The sequence below is a fragment of the Liolophura sinensis genome, chromosome 9, assembly GCF_032854445.1.
Source record: "Liolophura sinensis isolate JHLJ2023 chromosome 9, CUHK_Ljap_v2, whole genome shotgun sequence".
In the NCBI taxonomy this organism is placed as follows: domain Eukaryota; kingdom Metazoa; phylum Mollusca; class Polyplacophora; order Chitonida; family Chitonidae; genus Liolophura; species Liolophura sinensis.
In genome coordinates, this window is record NC_088303.1 from 14,406,731 (window position 1) to 14,426,106 (window position 19,376).

General features: G+C 37.5%; 1 protein-coding gene across 1 annotated transcript; it reads left to right on the forward strand.

Annotated features, from left to right (window-relative positions):
* Positions 1-213: 213 nt before the first annotated feature.
* On the forward strand, positions 214-11,621 carry LOC135474699 (retinal rod rhodopsin-sensitive cGMP 3',5'-cyclic phosphodiesterase subunit delta-like). The gene is made up of 6 exons (XM_064754259.1): positions 214-324; positions 1,786-1,848; positions 4,348-4,373; positions 5,595-5,720; positions 6,070-6,175; positions 6,722-11,621. Exons 1-6 carry the CDS (start codon positions 284-286, stop codon positions 6,801-6,803), a joined length of 444 nt encoding a protein of 147 aa, XP_064610329.1. The 5' UTR covers positions 214-283; the 3' UTR covers positions 6,804-11,621.
* Positions 11,622-19,376: the final 7,755 nt, after the last annotated feature.

Below are 19,376 nucleotides of genomic sequence, written 5' to 3' on the forward strand. Positions count from 1 at the left end.
GACCGGCTGAAGACACGCGGATTAATCTGTTGAACTGTAGTCCATCCATAAAAAAAATCTCTCCAAGATCAACACTGTAAAATATTTAGCATATAAATACAATAAATATATATATTATGGCGAAAATAGAAGACATTTGCTGAGTAAGTCATAGTTTACTCACATTTTCATTTGGCCGGCTCCGCCTCCGAACTAGTTCTGAGGCACTGTGATCTTTGTTGACTTGACGCTGTGTAATAATAGCATCCGATATCGGAAAAATATTTAGATCAGGACGATCAAGATGCCGTCAAGAGCAGAAGATATCATGAAAGGCTTCAAGTTGTATCCTTTTTCTGAGTTGAATTTCTTGCAAGACAGCCGCGATGCCGATGGTGTCAAAGTATCCCAATGTTTGAAAATATTTTGACGTAAATTGTAGTGTGACAGGCGATAACAACAACAACATCAATAGTCTTTGTGTACACACTGCAACAAAAAGAGGAAATTTTGTTTAATGTGATGCAGAATCGAGGCTGGTATTTTGTCAGTGCTTTAATATTGTTAACCACTATATACGACGTTATATTTATCATAGTTTATGTGAAATGGTTACCGGTATGCAGTAATATCATACTGCTTGGTGTCAGTTATTGTTTTCAGTTACTACATCAGCTGTTAATAACGCGCTGAATTAAGAATTTAGATACTGTACAGGCACTGTCAGCACTTTCTGCTGGCATGATGTGTTTTACTGTAGTGATATATATATATATATATATAGGCCTGTATCTCCGTGCGAGCGGTGATTATCATCAACTCTTTGAACTGTTAGGTTAAAGAAATCATTGAAAATAGTACCTCAGTGTTTAATTTAATTGAACTAGCTGATAGTTTAGCCAATCATCTCAGAACTACAGATGAAAATCAGTTAAATAAAGTCAATAAATGTATAAATCGTTTCTTTGGTAAAAACTTACCAATTGATATCATTGCCCAGGTCTTTCCCCAGATAGCAGTTGGAGGATGTTATCTTCAAAGAGTATATGTATAAACAATTGTTTTAAAGTCATTAAGAAGATGTAGATTACTGGTGGTGTATTGTTGCAACACAGAAGTGGTACTTTTAGTCTGGACCAAGATAACTAAGCCAGAGGTACACCACTTCTGCATGGTCATTGTGAAGGTGATATAGCAATATGGGTTTTATCTTTTCAAAAGTCATTCACTGATTGTGTCTTTAATGATATCAATGCCATACCAGTATAGAGAGCAGAGGAAAAATGCACACTCACCTACTGTGAATGAGAAACTGAAAGTTAGTTTGATATATGTGAAACAGTTCTGCACTTTGCCTTCAGTGCAGTATATGCTTTTGGAATCTCGTGAAATTGTCTATTGATCACTTGGCACTATTGATGGAAGCATTTGCATTTCTTGTTGAGCATTTTCTGTCTTAGTTATAGAAAGCAGTTCTTGGCGGGTACCACATACGATATTTCACGTGGGAAATTATAATGTGTGTGACCAGTTAAAATGGTTTCCAATAGACCTATACCAGGAAGCTGTCATATGACATATATGACATATCATTTCATTTTGAACTTCTGTCAGTTGAATGAATATCAACCTGTGGGATTTGCGGGATTCACCCAGGCTCTGCCTGGCTTTCTCCCACCATAATAACGGCTGCCGTTGAAGTCTTGAGTACAGCATAAATCTCCAATCAAATAAATAAAATAAATAAAAAGAATGAATATCTTTACCTTAGGACATCATAGTTGGACCATCCTTGACACATGTCAGAAACTGGATGAATCTGCGGGATGCTGACAGTGGAAAAGTGCTCTGGCAGTCCAGTGATGACCTGTGAGTTAACGCTTTTCACATATTTGCCATTTCCGTCACTATAAATGCAGTTAAAGTTCACTACTAAGCTCATTACCTCAGGCCTGGTTCAGTTTTTAGATTCACGTACTGAAAATTTAATGGTCAGTTGTTGACAGTGCTTGATTGTTATTTTCTTAATGATGAAAATTAAAGCAAGGCATCACCACATGAAGATTAAAGGTTTTATAAGCTTTTAACCCTCATGCCGAGATCCTGGTCAAGAGACTAACCACTTTTATTTTAAATGATATAAGTAGTATACATGGAATGTTTATTTTCTTGTTTTTAGGTATAGATATATATACCCGAAATGAACTAATTATTCATCCCTGTAAAGTGTATTAAATTGTGTACAAATATAAGCATCAAAGGCGTATTAATTTGGAAACTGCTCATGAGTGACCAACCTGGGGATGGTCGTTGGTTTGCTGCAGGCAGTGCACTCTTTATGCGGTTTCCATCCATCATAATGCTGGCCACCATCACACAAGCGAAGTATTCTTGACTACAGAGTAAAATACCAATCAGATAAATTTAAGCTGTTATCCAACAGAATTGCCGCAGTCCACACTACTAGTCTTTTACCACGTCTAGTAGCCTGATGTCTATAAAAATGGAAAGGAATGTACTGGATTTGAACAATAGACTGCCAGGCATCATTTACAATTGGCCAAGTACTGAAGACTAGCAGTAGAGAATGCCATCCTTGCACGATTGTGCTGGTACAGCAACATTTCATTTCTGACCAAGATGGCCACACTGAATCAGTGTAAAAAATGGGAGCAGAGGAAAGTACACAGTGATTTCATTGGTTGTGAAGGGCTGTGTCTTGAAGCTTTCATAAGCCTAATTCACATTGGTGTACATGAAAAGTGGTACTGTCAAATGTGCCTTAGAACAGTAAAGATGCACTGTTATGCTACTCATAGCACATCAGAAGAGGCATGACTTGACATCGCTAACGTGTGGAATTTGATTAGAAAATGTTGTAGAGAATAAATTGTGCTAAGCCTTTTTCTTAATTGTGAACCAGCTGTGACCCAACTTCATGTAGATAATGCCTTGGTTGGTACTTTGTATAGATGGACTAGATTGGTACTAAGTATTGGTTCAGCACGGTTTTCATAGAATACATGGCTTATGGCTTAACGCCACATCGGCAATATTTCAGCCATATCGTGGCGACATAGAATACATGGCATTAAACTTCAAAATATTCATCTGACTCTCTGGACAAAAGCAGGGATAGGCATCTAAGATTGTCTGATCAAAATGTTTTTGTACCATTTTCTGGAATGTAATTTTTGGGGCACTCCTTTAAAGGTTCAAGATACAAGACCCTTCAGTACTTTATACAGAAAATGACCCCAAAAAGGACTAAAATGTCAGGAAGAGAGCAAACTTAGATACCTTAAGGCTGCTTTGGTGCAAGTGTATTTAAACAAATATTTTTCAGCATTTTCAAGTCCATATTACAAATTACATTTCTTACAGTTTTTGACTGTCAGCGTACTTAGTGTGTAATATGTGAAACTTATATTCTATAAAAAAGAAAAATTAAAATTATATGGTTTGCGTTTTTTGTAAATGTTGTAGCACTTGATCTAGACGAAACTAGACACGATTTATATGGAATCTCATGATTAAATAAATATTATTACTGTTATTGTGTCAGCCTTCCTTTCAGATGGACGGTAAAATCGTAACTACATTTACATTTACTTTGAGAATTATATGTAGAAACATTTTAATGATAACTGCTACAGATGTGATACATATTTGGCACATGCCAGTACAAGAAGAAATCAAAATGACAAGTGTAAAATGTGGTTTCTTCATTACCACAAACTTTATTGAGCAAAACTTTGCCAGATATAAACTTCAAAACATGTAATATAATTTGTCAAACATTGGGTGGAGATCATAGTGAAATGGTTTCTATTTTATCTGAGTGAGCCATTTTGAGCCATTTTAATCATTATTGTGCTTGACAGGGGTTTAGCCAGAAAAGTGAAAGAGGATATCCAAACAGCCCTTCTTAGGGCCATTTTGTTATGGCAGGGTATCCTGATTTTACTTCTAAAGTTCTGTATCTCTCTCAGTTTATAATTTGTTTATTAATTTGATTGGTGTGTAACGCTGTACTCAAGAATATTTCACTTACACAACGGCGGACAACATTATGATAGGAGGAAACCGGGCAGAGCCCGAGGGAAACCCACAATCATCTACAAGTTGCTGGCAGACCTTCCCATGCACTCTCAATTTATAAGTGCAGGAAAGAAAATAGCTTTATTAAAGTTTCTATCCAAGAGGACTGTTGGTGGCAACATGCTTTTCAATACATGTCATGTAGGTTAAGTAAGCAGTGGATCATGGCTATGAGGTTTTTTTCTCAAGACCCTTTAATTCATGTCCATTACATGTTTTATGCTTTAGTACAAGAATTTTAAGTTTGGTCTGCTTTTATTTGTGTAGGTCAAATCCACAGACAGAACATGAAGGTAAGACACCTTTTTGCATTTTTCGAAGTGTATCATGAATGTGTGGTACATGTGTGAATCAGGGAGAAAAAGTGTATTCATTTACTGTGCCTTCATGGGATTATTTATAAATTTCTTATAATTTAGCATTTGTTATGATTTAGCACATATTGTAAATTTGCAACTGGCCTCAGGATCACAAGTCTTAGATTTAAGTCAAAATTTCAGTAATTAAGCTTGGTGTTTTTATTTCCGTTATTTTAGCTGAAATTTGTTTTACAATAACTTAACCAGAATTTATGGGGTCAAGCAATATTTTGACCTTGTTTGATAAGAAATAACAATATTAAAGTGATTCGAAAATTTCACTTTAAGTCTAAAGATGGGTTTGTGACTTCAAGGTTTGGAAACTAGTATAGTTGAGTCACATTGAAAAGTTGAGTGAAAGACATGACAGGATCAAAATATGAAAAGGTTTTGGTCATCATTTCATTTTCATTTTTTGTCTCTGCACTTTTGAACAATGACTGTATGTTCCATCATGTACATGTAGACTCTAATGGGTATTGTATTTGCTCTAAAATTCACCCCAAAAGATTCTTTTCAGAGACAAATAAAGGTCTTAATATATTATCGCTGTAGATGAAACTGATATTTTTTCAGTAGGATATCGTCCTTCCTTCTGGACAACCTTCAAAACACCATTTCAAGATCTATAGAACTCCCAGAGTGAGGCAAAAAATGAGTAACTTAATCATGGAAATCTTTAGATCAAATAAAGTATTATGAAGTTGGGATAGAAATGCATTAACCAAACAGTTACCCTGTGCAGTGGGTGCATTTTATTGAGCAACAACAGACTGTTATTAACTGCTCCCTCATGGCAATACATTGTATATTTTGATGGGATAAATTTTGTTAGTCCAAGTGAACAGGTGCCTACATTGTATTACCATTTGGTATTGGTATTTATGTTTTATTTTTCTTAACAGAATCACATTGCTGAAAACTGTTTAATAGTTTATGCGTAAATTGTGATGTAACGATATTCAGTTTGCTCAGCTTACCTTTTTGTAAGGAGATTACATTTAAATGGTGCCTTTTTGGGAAAAGTTATGATATATTTGTCTTTCCGATTTTTCTGGGTTACTGTAAACATGATAAACCTGCAAAAGCTGCATATGTGTGTATGGCATTTACCAAAAACTTTAGTGAAAAAATACTGTACTTCATTACTTTTAGCACGAGTCCCCAAGAAGATATTAAAGTGCAGAGCTGTGTCAAGGGAGATCAACTTCTCATCAAAGGAATCAATGGAAAAATTTAGACTGGAACAGAAAGTGTTGTTCAAAGGAAAGTGTTTAGAAGGTAAGTGACATTTTCATTATGGTTGTTGTTGTTGTTTGCTCTTCGATGAGAAAGACTTGATGAGTGAAGTCATTGTATGTTTACTTTAGGAGAAAAAGGGAAGGAAATATTAGTTGCTGTGATCAAGCTGATCATGATGTGCTGGCCTTCCTTTTCTAATACAGTTTGTTTGACTATGTAAAGTTGTGATCAGTTCAAAAAGATAAAGAAGAATAGGTATTACATTTCACTGTTCTGAATGCAGTGTAATTGCATTGGCCAAAGGTATTACTGAAAGCGCCACACTCTGTGTATATTGTATTCAGAAGAGAACTCCAGTGTTGGGGTGACAATTCTTTAACTGTTTCAGAGTGGTATTTTGAGTTCGGCTTCGTTATACCAGGATCCACAAACACATGGCAATCTGTGATTGAGGCTGCACCAGAAAGTCAAATGATGCCAGCAAATGTACTTAAGTAAGTCCATGCTATCAGTTCCTATAAGTAAACAATGCCTGCACGCAGTACTTAACTCTGCCCAGACCTTGCCATATATTTGTTTACTTGATTTGTTTGATTAATGTTTAACGCCACCCTGGAGCATTTTTCACAAAAATGACATTAGTCAGGTGTATGGGTAGAGGAAACCGGAGTACCAGGAGAAAATAAGCAACATTTGCCACTTGCCTGACAAACCTCAAGACTTGCCCAGACATCTTCATAGTTCAGAATGGAAAAGTTTGATTAGAGTGGAATTCCGTGTAGTAATTTGTCTGTGTGTACTTGTATTTTAATCATGAGTTGTTACTTAAGGGTCTCTCGCTGTCAGCTACTCAAGTTTCGTATTGTGTATTAAAGGAGGAAATATGGTGAAAATAAAAAAATATAGATTCATGAGGATGGTTGTCTTTATTTGTTTGTTTTACTTCCCTTTTGCTGAAGGGAATGTTTTTGTCCTATGCCTAGTAGTCTTCCCTTTAATGTTTCCATCTTAATACATAATTTCCTTTTTTTCTTTTTCAGTGGCAATGTTGTGATTGAGACCAGGTTTTATGATGGGGATCTGCTAGTGAGCACGTCCAAAGTGAGGATATTCTATGTCTAACCTAGGACTGGATCTCCTTTCATTTGTCAGACTTTGTTACTGTGCAGGGGGCATGACATTTCATACATTTCAGTTTCATTCTCATTTTTGTTTTTGTGCTCTTGGAGATGTTTTTTTCTTTCATTTGTATTATGATATTTGATTTTGTAGAAATGGCATTATTTCTTCTGAAGTGTAAAAACATTGAAAACAACATTTTTAAATGTGTTGCACAAAAGTAAGCTGTAAGTCTGAAACATCTTCAGAATTGTCTACAGTAAACTTTTAATCTGAGGCCATCATTGGTTAGTTGGTTCTCCATGCAAACTCTCTTCTATAAATGCATGCAGAACACTTAATTATGCTGGCCTGATCAGTTGGGATTAACCTGACAACAGATATACTGCTAATTTCTCAGCTCATAGCTCATAAGAAAGGAGAGAATCATTTTAATTTCACAGTCATTGGTAAAGCCTCTAAACCTGCTTTGTACTTCACCAGAAAACATTCCACCAGAGAAGTATAAATAAAGTATGTCCTTTTTTAATTTGGGAGATGTTCAGCTACCATCTTGGTAAGAAGAAAGAGGTAATTGTTTTGATAGACCTGTGATAGAATGCCAGTAGTGCTGCCAGGTAATCAGGAAACCCGAGTTTAATGCACAGGAGTATCTGTAAATGTTAAAACCTGGTGTCTAGGTTGTGTGGGGTCAAAGCCTACTGATGTGGTCTCCACTTACCAGTCATGTTGAATTGTGCAAGGTGGGTCTGAATGTAGACATAGTTGTGAGGGCTATTTTCTGAAGGTCAACCATGTAAAAATCGTAACATTGTCAAAGATTATAACACATACAAGCACCTTTTGATACAAGCTAAGGCCCAATAGGCTGAATTCTACAATGTTTACAATATTGTTATACTGCTTAGTTTTTTAGAGAGTTTTTAGATGGTGTCCTATGGCCATTCATGTCAATGGGGTTCATATAGGTAGTTACATTAAATATGCTGCCCACAGTATACCTAGTTGACTTACTATTGGTGAGTGGTAAGCAGTAGTCCTTGGTATAAAAATTACACAGAAAAAAACCAATGTCTCACATAGCATACTCACATTATTGTCCATAGATTCAGGTCAGTTGACCCATGTAACATTATTTATCTGTACCATGCTTAAAACACTTATTTTTTTAGTTTTGCAGTAATTCAACAACGATATTAACTTTGCTCTATAGAGGCCTTCAGTAAAGTGTGCTGCTGTCTTATGTCTAAAAAGGTAAAATATTAAGTCAACATTAAACTTAGCTGCTGGCCCCATTTTTGCACAGTTTACTTTCATACCTAATTAAATCAAGAAACTAATTTTTGAGACATTGATGTGAAGGCTGCCTGCATTTCATTGTAATAAGAGTTCATAATGTCTCTGGTGGAAATTGTACTTGCAAATTGTGTACTTTTTGCAGGAACATCACTGTACATGTTTCGTGGGATAGGCTTGAATGTCCATATTGGTTTCTGTGAAGCCCTGTAGTTGGTTTGTATGGATAAATACACCTTGATCTTCATAATAACATAATTGCTTACATGTTTGCAGAATATATCAGAGATTGTCCTTTTGTATTTTAGAGGTTGATGAATTAAAGTAAAGCTATGTATACAAACGTTTTTGATAAGTAAATGAAATAAGTTTGTATGTTAGGACCTCCTATTGATCATGCCAGTGAGTTCATGTGCTGCTATCTTAACACATAGTATAGAGTATAGTATCTATAACCTAACAGTTAAATTCTTACATCAGTGGAGAGCTTTTTATTCATTGGAATTATTCATTAAAGAACGTTTCTCTGGAAAACTCTTTCAAAATATCCATTTAGCGTAAGTGTCTGTATGCCCCAAACTGTCATTGCAAAGAGTTGAGTCTTGCAAGTTTCTGTATATATCAGTGTTTGAAAACACTGTCTGATAGAGAATCACACAGATGCCGTGTTTTCTAGCTGGAATAGTTTGTCTTATGAATATAGTTACTGGGAAGTTTCTTCATTGTAAATATTGTGATAATTTTACTTCACTTGTGGTTTTACAATATTGATCACATAAGGAAAGATTTTTTCATCATTTGTATATTTGGAAACATATTTGTTATATAGAAGCTTGATGAATGGTCATAAATATACATTTATATATGTGCAGTTTATTAGCATCTCCACCCCTAACTGATGTCGAGTTCATTAAACTGCAGTCCTTAGTCCAGGCTCTACCAGGTGAAATGCTTGTAGAAGACAGAAATTGCATTCCATTCCAACCTGGTCTCATCCATGAAATTATTGCTGCAATTTCAGATAAATCAAAGAAAACTATAACAAAGTAATTTTACGTTGTGGTAATTAAGATTTACGCATTGTATTGGGTAATGCTGGTTTATTCTAAGGGGTAGTTGCTTTTGTATCAAAGAAAATGTATGCAAATGTTGCGTTGCTGAAGGTATTTTACCCAGCTTGTTAGAGACGATCTGATATGCCTCTGTGTAGTTTTGTATCAAGAACTATCATGACCTCTGTCTTTTTGGAGAGTTTTATGAAGATCTTAATGTCATCAGGTGTGTAGATAACATTCGCTTTAATACAGGTATTTGTCTGCATTATCCTGTCAAATAAGCTGACAAAAGTTTTGTTAAACCCACGACATCACCAACATCAGTCTTGTGTAATTCCCCACCTTATCAGAACTACGCGATATCTTGTGCAGATCTCACAGTTAGCTGGTAGTTTTCTAAAACTTGTCGACTTGTCAGTTTTACTAGACTAGAATTTTATGAAACCCACCATTTCTTCAAAGTTGCTGACTAGCAACATCTACAGACATGATTTTTGGCTGATGAGTATTGAGCCTTTTTTACATAAAATGTAATTGATTAACATGGCTGAAAAAGTCTGCAAATAACTCACTTTCATGAAATCAGCTGAACGATTTGTTTAAAAACTAGCAATTTCAGCGGAAAAGTTGACACCTCAATTGAAATTCCAAATTCATAAGTTTTGTTTTTAGATGATATAACGTTATGTTGTCAATAGTACATTATATATCTGTTACTACTCTGATTTATTCAACACAACAATCTTCGAAAAAGAAAAGTTTTTAGCGGAGTTGTAGCTGAAAGGTTTTGTAAGATAATTTTGCGCTGTCAGAACTGTCGAAAACGGCTGATGACATATTTGTTCGCCAAGACAGTAATCTGTTCGCATTTGCTAAGTTCTGCCAACCTTGTACTGTATTACCAGTCTTTCCTTCTGCTAACTTTCATAGAAATAATATCTAAAGCTACTCAGCTGGGAATACCTTGGAGCAAAGTTTATTGCACAGAGCCTGTAAGTTTATATTCCTATCACATCAGCACACTGAAGGAATTTGTCAGCATAGTTAGACTCGAGTCTAAGGAGACCACGAAATGTTCAGGTATATTCTTGTGTCGCAAACGTTGTTGTAGTACTGTATTGAGATTGCCACATCTTTGGTGTTCACAAATGCAAACTAATGACACGCATCTCAGGCCACAACACTCTCAATGCATATTTGTTTGAAGGTTTCGTGTTAAGAATGGTACACAATCGATGTTATTGTCTTATCCGAGGTAGCTTTGTAACGAAAGGAAAAGCATCGAGTAGAGGGATAGACCACATTTCAGCGTAACAACCAACGCTTGGTGTTGTAGTAGATGTGCACGATTAAAATAGTTCTATTTTTGTAATAGATGGTTTACGTGGAACCGCTGAGTTTGATATTGTACAACATATCTCTGTGTTAATCTTACAGGTTTAGCAGAATGTCGTATAGTTAAGGATGTTTAAGTATCTGAATGGGCGTTTATTTGTAGACCAACACAATACTCTTCTCTCAGTTTGTTCTTTGACATTCTCTGGTTTTCACATCCGTTGTGAAAACTTTCTCTCGTGTGTTATCTAACCGAGGCTGCTTGAACAAAGGTATCGTAAACATATAAGTTGATTGTAAATCACCAAGATCGGGCTTATAGCCCTAACTAACAATCGCCAATCTATTCCTCAAAGGGATTGTCGTATCTTGTTAAAGTAACAATCACCTTACGGTCGTTTGTAAAGTCAGTTGTAGGATTTACAATCGATTGTGGACACGATCCCTGTGTGTAAATGACCCAAGATTGTGATTAGGCACGCATTGTGTGCTAGAGTGTTGTGAGCGCTGTATTTGTCTTTGGTAAACATGACTTACTTACATTGTGATTGATCTTAGCTAAACTACAAAATCTGTCTGACGTAATGCTTTACCTCTCATGCACTAGGATGACGCAAGTCGTATTGTTTTGTGTTCAGTTTTAGGGAGTGGAAATGGAACTTTTCGTTGTGCAGTATTTCCAGCATACATATATGTTGGGGAATTAGTAATTGGCAGTGATATATTCTAGTTGTTTGCCTGGTTGTATGAACACTTTTTCCATGTTCCAGAGCACATCCACATTTCACCGATTAGCCTTCAAGAGTGTTATAGACAGGTCTGTCCCTCCGTTTAAATTGTCATCTACACTTTGTAAGTAGGCGCCACTAAACACATTTTAATTGGGATGCTATCCTAGATATAAGACTATGGCTGCGAACATCTTGGGAATAACTGGCTTTTTAGCTTAATGTTTGCATCCCAATTTACTATAGCACGCTGTTCCCAGTGCACTCGTTTAATCCGTCCAGATCCTTATTTGTCGCCTGTCAATCTCGTCTGTCTGTGATTGACAGATTTGTAAGTATCTCTTTTTTTCAGCAAGTCATGTGTATTTCTTATTTATTCATCATGTGTAATAAATTATTGTATGACATTTGATCGACCTTTCGTGTTTCTTTTTCTTTCTTTGTATTTACTTTCAAGTACCTAGTTATTTAATCGGCTGTTGTCGTGCTTGTTATGTGTCTACGAAAGATAGTTGCATTATGTTTTACGACAGCGGTCTCATCTGTATGGGTGTAGGAAAGAGCCTATTTTCTCATGGAAGCCATATGTACGCCTAATGCATGGATGCCATAATGATAAGTAATCACCGGACACCGTGCCCTTTACAGCATGTGTGTTGCATTATCGCGTGGTGAGATCACTGATTGCGGGTCTTGGAGCTCGGTTTTTGTTGTGACACGGTTTTGTTTTGAACTAGTCTGTCATGTTCCAGATGAGGTACAGTGAATTAAATGAGTAGGTTATAGACGACGTAAACCATATCGCCATCAAATACTCATTAGCTTGTTTTTATAGGTAGTGGTGGTCAACAGTCAGAACATCTCAGCTGTCAGTTGCAGGAATATGTACGACTGCTTAATAGTACCACCAAAGCTACTTTCCAACATACACATGTATACATTTACGTACAATAAATAATCCCACTAAGAAAGCCATATGCGAGTCCAAGCCATAAATATCCTCAAAGAATTCTTCCCAATGATTATATCATATCTGGCAAACGCACACACATGGATCAACTAGATTTCACCATCAGGATAATTATACATTCTGAATGTTACGCCAGCTGATCTGCGTCTTTGTGTAGGTGGTGTTGCCTATGTGTGTCGGGTTCCTTTCACGTAAAAATATCAATGAAACAGGCACGGAATAAGCCCATTCTTATCTGTATTTAAAAACAACTACATCTGTGATCGATTGCCGATGTCTTGTGTGTTATATGGAAGCCTTATGCGACAATCCTTTTCCAGACTTGGCACACCGTAGCAGGAATACGTTGCTTCATCGACATTGCAAACCTGATTGGATCTCGTAGTCTGGTGAGAGCATTGCACTCTCATCATTTGAATCTGGGTTAATCTAAAACACGAGCGCGGCGTCGATTGGATATCGCCACGCACACTGTGGGGAGAGATGGTGACAGAGCTTGTAGTTTATGTTTGCCTGCAGGCTTTGCCCTTGTGATCTACATCAGCCTTAACACCTCAGCTACAGGTAGATGAGGGGCCATAAATCCAAACTCGCAGACAAATTGCAATGTGAGAGTGCAGCCAAAGAAAGTTTACTTGGAATTTGTTTGTTATGGGGCTTTTGTGAGGCGAATTGCCCAGTCTTGCCTTCACTAAAAACAACTTGTCTTACACTTGCCTTGAGGCAAGTGTACGGATTCTTGAGTATCACGTTTAACAACAATCAGCGATATAACGAATCAATATAAGGCATCGAATCCGGTATGTGTTAATTCGTCCTCAAAGGTAAGGAACAAGTGTCAAGGAAGAATTGCTTTTCGCAGTACATGTCTTCTACCGGGTTGAGCTTTCAGAATGATAGCTATGTCCATGTCCACAGAAAAGCAGCGATGATCTTGTCGAAAATGGATGGAACTCAAACTTGGTCCAACTTTGTGAATCCACGTACCAAGTTTTAAATCAGAATAATGAACCGTTTTGTAAAAAAAGGTCGGCAGTTGCCAATGTATAAACTTGGGGAAAAAAGAGCGGCTATACTCGAAACTTGATGAAATTGTCAGAAAGCCTCTACTGTTTCATCTGTAAAGTAATCATAGGGAAGGCATGTACCAGGTCTCAGTTCGATGCGATGAACCGTTATGAAATGTCTGGAAAACTGTTTCATGACAGACTAACGGACAGACAGACAGATGGACTGATGAGCAGATGGACTGACGGACAGATGGGTCGGATTGGTCTTATCACTGAGTTACGTTGCAGATAAATAGTCTTCACAGTATTATCGTAATGATTTTGGCAAGGTACAAATTGAACTCTGTTTCATCGGATATACATTAACCAAGTGGCTTCCTCTCAGGTCGTAGGTGGGCAGGTCTGCCAGCAACCTGCGGATGGACCCTGTCCGGTGTGCTCATCATAATGCTTCATGGCCGAAGTCGTATAAGTGAAATATCCATGAGTACTGCGTCTTAACCAAGGCGACTTCGTCGCTTCTGTTAATGGTCGGCATAATTTCATAACTTGTTGGTTGGATCCACATGAAGTTTTATAACAGGGTACTATATAGTGGAGAAAGAATAAAAGCATTCAGCCTACAAGGGTGTATCCGATTGCAGAATTATTACAGACCTAATATTGTACATATGAAGTCCATGTATGGTCTTAAAATATAGGTTATTTATATTTGCTTACCTGAACAAGGGTGAACAAATACATGTATACTCCCGATACAAGCTCGATATGCCAAATCATGCTTGAGCGTAATGAGTTTGCAATAATTTCAGTGCATGAAATCAGGTTTGTGGGTTAGTGCATGCTTACTAGCATATAAAAAAGCATCCTCCTCTAGGGACTCAGTATACTTAAATTTCTGTCAGAACTCTTGAATTCAAGGTTAACAACGACTGCTAAACCATAAAATACAAAATGGAAACTCCATCCAGTGATGATCGAGGGAATAAATCCAAGCAGCCACAAAAGACAAACTCAAACAATATCCAAAGCGAGGACGAGCCAGAGAAGTCAAACATGGACATGTCGGCAAACAAATCAAGCGGACTGACATACGGTACGAGCATGATGTTTTCGGGTTAACATCCTTAAGACGCTTTTGTCATTTTGCATGATTGGGAGTATAGTTAATCTCGTATTTTTATAATAAGCAATTTAACTTTTAGTTGAAAACATGGACTCTCTGAAACCGTCCTATTACCCAGCTTTACCTGTACATGAACTTTCAGGTCGAAGAGCCATCGGTGTTTTTCATAAAAATCACATAATTATTTAATATTAATATCATTTAAGCCTCTCGTAAATCTATGTCATGCCACATATTCAGAATTTCAGAACTAAATTCTTTCTTCTTATGATATGCCCCCGTTCACTTTGACACCTTTTATCCAATGATAATGATTTACCTCAAACATAGATGGGGCCACCGTGGCTCAGTTCGTTAGCGCGCTAGCGAAGTGTAATGACCCAGAAGCCTCTCACCAATGCGGTCGCTGCGAGTTCAAGTCCAGCCCATGCTGACTTTCTCTCCGGCCGTATGTGGGAAGTTCCTTCAGCAACCTGCGGATGGTCGTAGGTTTCCCCCGAACTCTGCCCGGCTACCTCCCACCATAATGCCGGCCGCCGTCGTATAAGTGAAATATTCTTGTGTACGACGTAAAGCATCAATCAAATAATAAATAAATAAATCAAACATAGAATTAGGCTCTCTATGAATTTCATTCCTTTGTTTTCTTTTTGGCTTACCAAGAGCCAAAGTCCATTGATGACGATGCCGTGTACCTACGGAAACAAAATGCAGAAGATAGCGCATGCGTTGTGTCTGCATCCGAAACCTCAAGTGTGGCATCCTTGAAATTTAGAGTACTGTGGACTTGCATTGTGTTTTATGCGCATGCTTGCATGGTAAGTCGAGCATCTAGGCCAACGGGTGAGTCTACAAAGGTTGTCATGAAATTGATGATATAGTTAGGACTTTTATTAGACTTACAGGTTGGTGTTTATATACCAGTGCTTCGAACTAACTACATTTGAAGTCGGTGATGTTTCAATCATTATGATTACCTTTTGTACGTATGTGAATGATGATGACAATTGTGAGATTGAAAGAAGTAATGCTATTTTATATGATCTTTGTCGTGGTTATCTCTTATAAAGATGTTGGACTACCAGTGGTTTGACATTTGCTGGCTATTCGAAAAGTATAGCTCATTCATGTATGTTCATTTGTTATTGACCATAATTATTGTTCTCCTCAGTCATGTGGAGATAATGGTTTTGAGGATTGTGATAATAAAGGCAATGGCGGTATTTTTTTCTTATAGTGCACTTCTTGAAATTGAGTATTTCACTGTATTATGGGTCAGAGCGGAATAGTGCACTGTTCCATCGCCTTAGTGTTCAGATCTGAACGAATGGTGAATCTGTAGGTAGTGATAAAATTTGGCAAAATTCTTTGTTTTCATGCATGTTCTGTGCCGTATGATTCAGAGTCATCATATCAACCGTCTTCAATTTAAGTGACACCAATTATCAGAATGAAGATGAAGCGTTTATCTTTGCAAGCCGGATATGGCCATCATTGTACCGTCGTGCCATCGTTCCATCACCCGGTGATGGCACGATGATGCAAAGCGATGGTGCTTGATGCGAAGAGAAGATACGATGGCACGAAGTCATGGCTTCGTTTCATGCCATCGTGTCACTGCTTCGTGACATCGCGCCATCACTTCATGTCATCGTGCACGTTGTGACGCAGCGCATTATGGTACATACATTGTATTACTATAGTCTATTTCTTTTAGCCAGTTATCAGTTATCTGTAAAATCAGTCATACTCGCTACCTAATTTGCCTCTCGTTGGAAACACGCAGCATCACAAGCTCTGTACATTGATATGATGTAGGTTTATAGTATTGCAAGGAAAATGATGTAAGAATACTTTTTCTAACTCATGTTAAACTTTATAAGCCTGGTCTCAACATTCAAGAACAAGTGGCATACTGAACAATGGGCGTGGAAATTTGTTTTACAAAAAGTGCACCAACATGCAGTTACAAAGCCTACACTATTGTCTCAGCAAATTGAATACGTTTTGTTTTTTTTTACAACAAAGTTTCATAACATCCATCTCTAAAACCATACTGCCGTGAGATCATAAACAGTGATTAAAGTCGATTAGTGATAAAGATAAATGGTTTCACCCTCCGTCAAAACATAATGAATTCCGCCCAATATACAGCATTTCACTGTTTTTTTCAATAATTATGTCGTCACCCGAAGCATTTAGCTCTTGCCGTCGACACCGAGTTAATGCAGTTTAACATTATGAATTAAACTTCATTTTTTGTTTCAAGAATATGTACTTCCAAGATATTCATGCATAGAGTTTCTGTTGTAAGGTGTCGCAGATTAAGGCAATTCTGGTAGCTAGTATAGCTGGTTTTACAGTCCTACAGTCCTTCAGTCCTACAAGACATCGTTCCAACAGATAATGAATGCCTCGTGGTACAATGATTGCCTTACCCTGCTTCCATATTTATCGCCTTACATAGTTTGCCTTTCGAGCTTTGGCGAGCCCTTTCCGGACCACCGTGAGTTTGAAAGCTGCATGTTTATAGGTGTAATGGTTACAATTGTGTTTTCTAGTTCATTGTGCCAGGCGCTAATAACAGTTATTCCTGGATCTACAGATTGCTCCATACATACGCCTGTAATATTGGAATAAATGCTAAGAACGAATGGAAATTGAATGATTTTTAATTAGATCGTTTTGTCCATATTCTAGTCCTTTGTGATTTAGCGTATTATTTCACTCCCGTCAACCGTTTTTGATCTAATCCCAAATGTAATATAGTGCAGTGCCTAGCCCAAGGCCTCAAAAGTTGAAATTAATAAAGACCAAACTTATAATTTGGTGGTTCAAATATTGGCATAAATGAATTATGCCCAGGCAATCAGTTCTGATTTTGCTGATAAAACATCAACTGGTGATGTTAACGATTGTGATGAAGGTTATTTTGCTTATTCAGGCCCTGATGATTGGTTCTATTGGTCCGTCCTTTCTGGATCTCCTTAGCATTGTCAACACTACAGTTGAGACTGGCTCATTCTTATTCACGGCTCAGGCGATTGGCGGCATTGTCGGGGGAATAGCCTCTTCTTGGTTTTATACCCGCTTCCGGAAGGAACTGGTGTTGACGGTGAACTTATTTCTCAGTGGAGGACTTAATATACTCTTCCCGTTTTGTCCGGTCTTGTGGTTGATGTGTGTCGTCATATCTGTCAGAGGCGTGGTCGTATTCATGTGCTTCACAGGTTAGGTTTTTTTTTACTGGAAATAAAATTCAAAGCAATTGAAAACCTTTTTAAGTTGTGAACGTAAAAAGTGTTTCATGTTCCCTTAATTGGTTTTAGCCTGTGGTCCTCCTGTATAATCTGTAATCTTCCCGGATAATCTATAGTTCCCTAGATAATGGCATACGATATTTAAATATGATCGCTGCAATGAACAAACGCTGAAACGTTTCCAAAAAAAAAAATTCTGTAATAGATTACCTCATCTTCCTTACAGTTCTATAACGAAAGCTATATATCTAGGGTTGTTGTTTTTCAATTCATGCAGGTTGTGCTTTGATTTGCATAGAGGCTTGGAGAAAACATGAAGGGTCTCCGATTCTACAGGCACTTCACTGCGCTTATTCTGCCGGGGGAGTTATTGCCCCATTCATAATGAGCAGCTTTCTTCACGAGGAAAAATGCACGGGAAATTCGAGGGGAAATCTTACAACTCCTGAGAATATGACGCTTATTAACGAGATGTCTGGGGACCGACATGATCCATCCTGTGGGAAAAGTCAAGTGCACTGGGGATTTCTTATTATCGGGTTTACAACTTTAATAAACTTTGTTCTGAGCCTTGTTTTGATGATCTGTTCAAAATCGACGCCAGCTGTTGAAAATAATATACAAGAAACAAAAGAAACTGAATATGTCGTGGACACAAATGAGAGTAGTCTTGGAGTGGGGAAAAGGGTTATTTTCTTGGCATTTATTGTGGTTTATTTCATGATGATTGTTGCCATGGAAACCCTCATGCAAAACTATTTGGCGACATTTGTTGTTAGGTACTTAGGCTGGACCAAATCGGATGCTGCCAGAGCCACGTCTGTATTTTGGGGAACGTTTGCTTGTGGACGATTCTTAGGAATTTTTACGGCAAAAATTTTGACACCATGGAGAATAATTGCAGTGGATTTCTTTCTGCTGTCAGTGTCCACGATTACTCTAGTGCTGGCAGTTAACACTCATTATGTAGTCCTGTGGGTGTGTGTTTCCGGTTCCGGTCTTTTCATTTCTGGTTTGTACGCTGCCGGATGTTCATATGTTGATGAAAACATTTTACGTATCGATGGGAAGATTTATTCTGTTTTTCTTGCATCTGAATCTTGTGGTCAAATAATATACCCGATGATACTTGGGACTCTCATTGATAATGTCTCGCCAATGTGGTTTCTGTATTTGGCAGTTATCATATCGGTGATCTGTGACCTAGATTTAGTTATTTTAACAATCTTGGAAAAGTTATGGGGGAAAAATCGACCAACGGACGTCATGGAAATGACCATTACTGACTGAGGTATGTGTGCTGCTCACATGAGACGAGTTATGCATGTCTACAGAAGTAAATACAAATTGACCTCCATAGCTTCATCGTGTATGCAATTGCTTGAATTATTGTTAATCTTGTACACATATAATCCTGTCGATAGATATCACCAGAAGTCCATAGGTGAGGACTTTTGATATCACGAAGCCCTGAAAAATATCATGAGGTCATCACACACATATTTAGCCAGTTTGTAATCTCATTTTCTTCATTGCAAAAGATGTGTGGCAAAATGTCAGGTTAATCTCTTGAGAATATTTAACCATACAACATCACCCGAATATTCATCAATCTGGAGTATGTAACTAAATACTTCTACGAAACAAGAGTCATTATGGTACGGTCAACCGGTATTACGAATATATTTATATTTCAACAGAAAGACAGACGATTGGTCAGGCCAACGTGTATGATAAACTGTATGATTTTGTAAGTCCGTTCTGGCACGACTGGATCACGACTGGATCTTCCTGGA

Excerpts from the sequence above, each read along its gene's own strand:
- LOC135474699 (XM_064754259.1), top strand. The coding sequence starts at position 284 with ATGCCGTCAAGAGCAGAAGATATCATGAAAGGCTTCAAGTT. Across the intron at positions 4,374-5,594 it reads TCCACAGACAGAACATGAAG|CACGAGTCCCCAAGAAGATA; the intron begins GTAAGACACCTT and ends CATTACTTTTAG. Across the intron at positions 6,176-6,721 it reads ATGCCAGCAAATGTACTTAA|TGGCAATGTTGTGATTGAGA; the intron begins GTAAGTCCATGC and ends TTTCTTTTTCAG.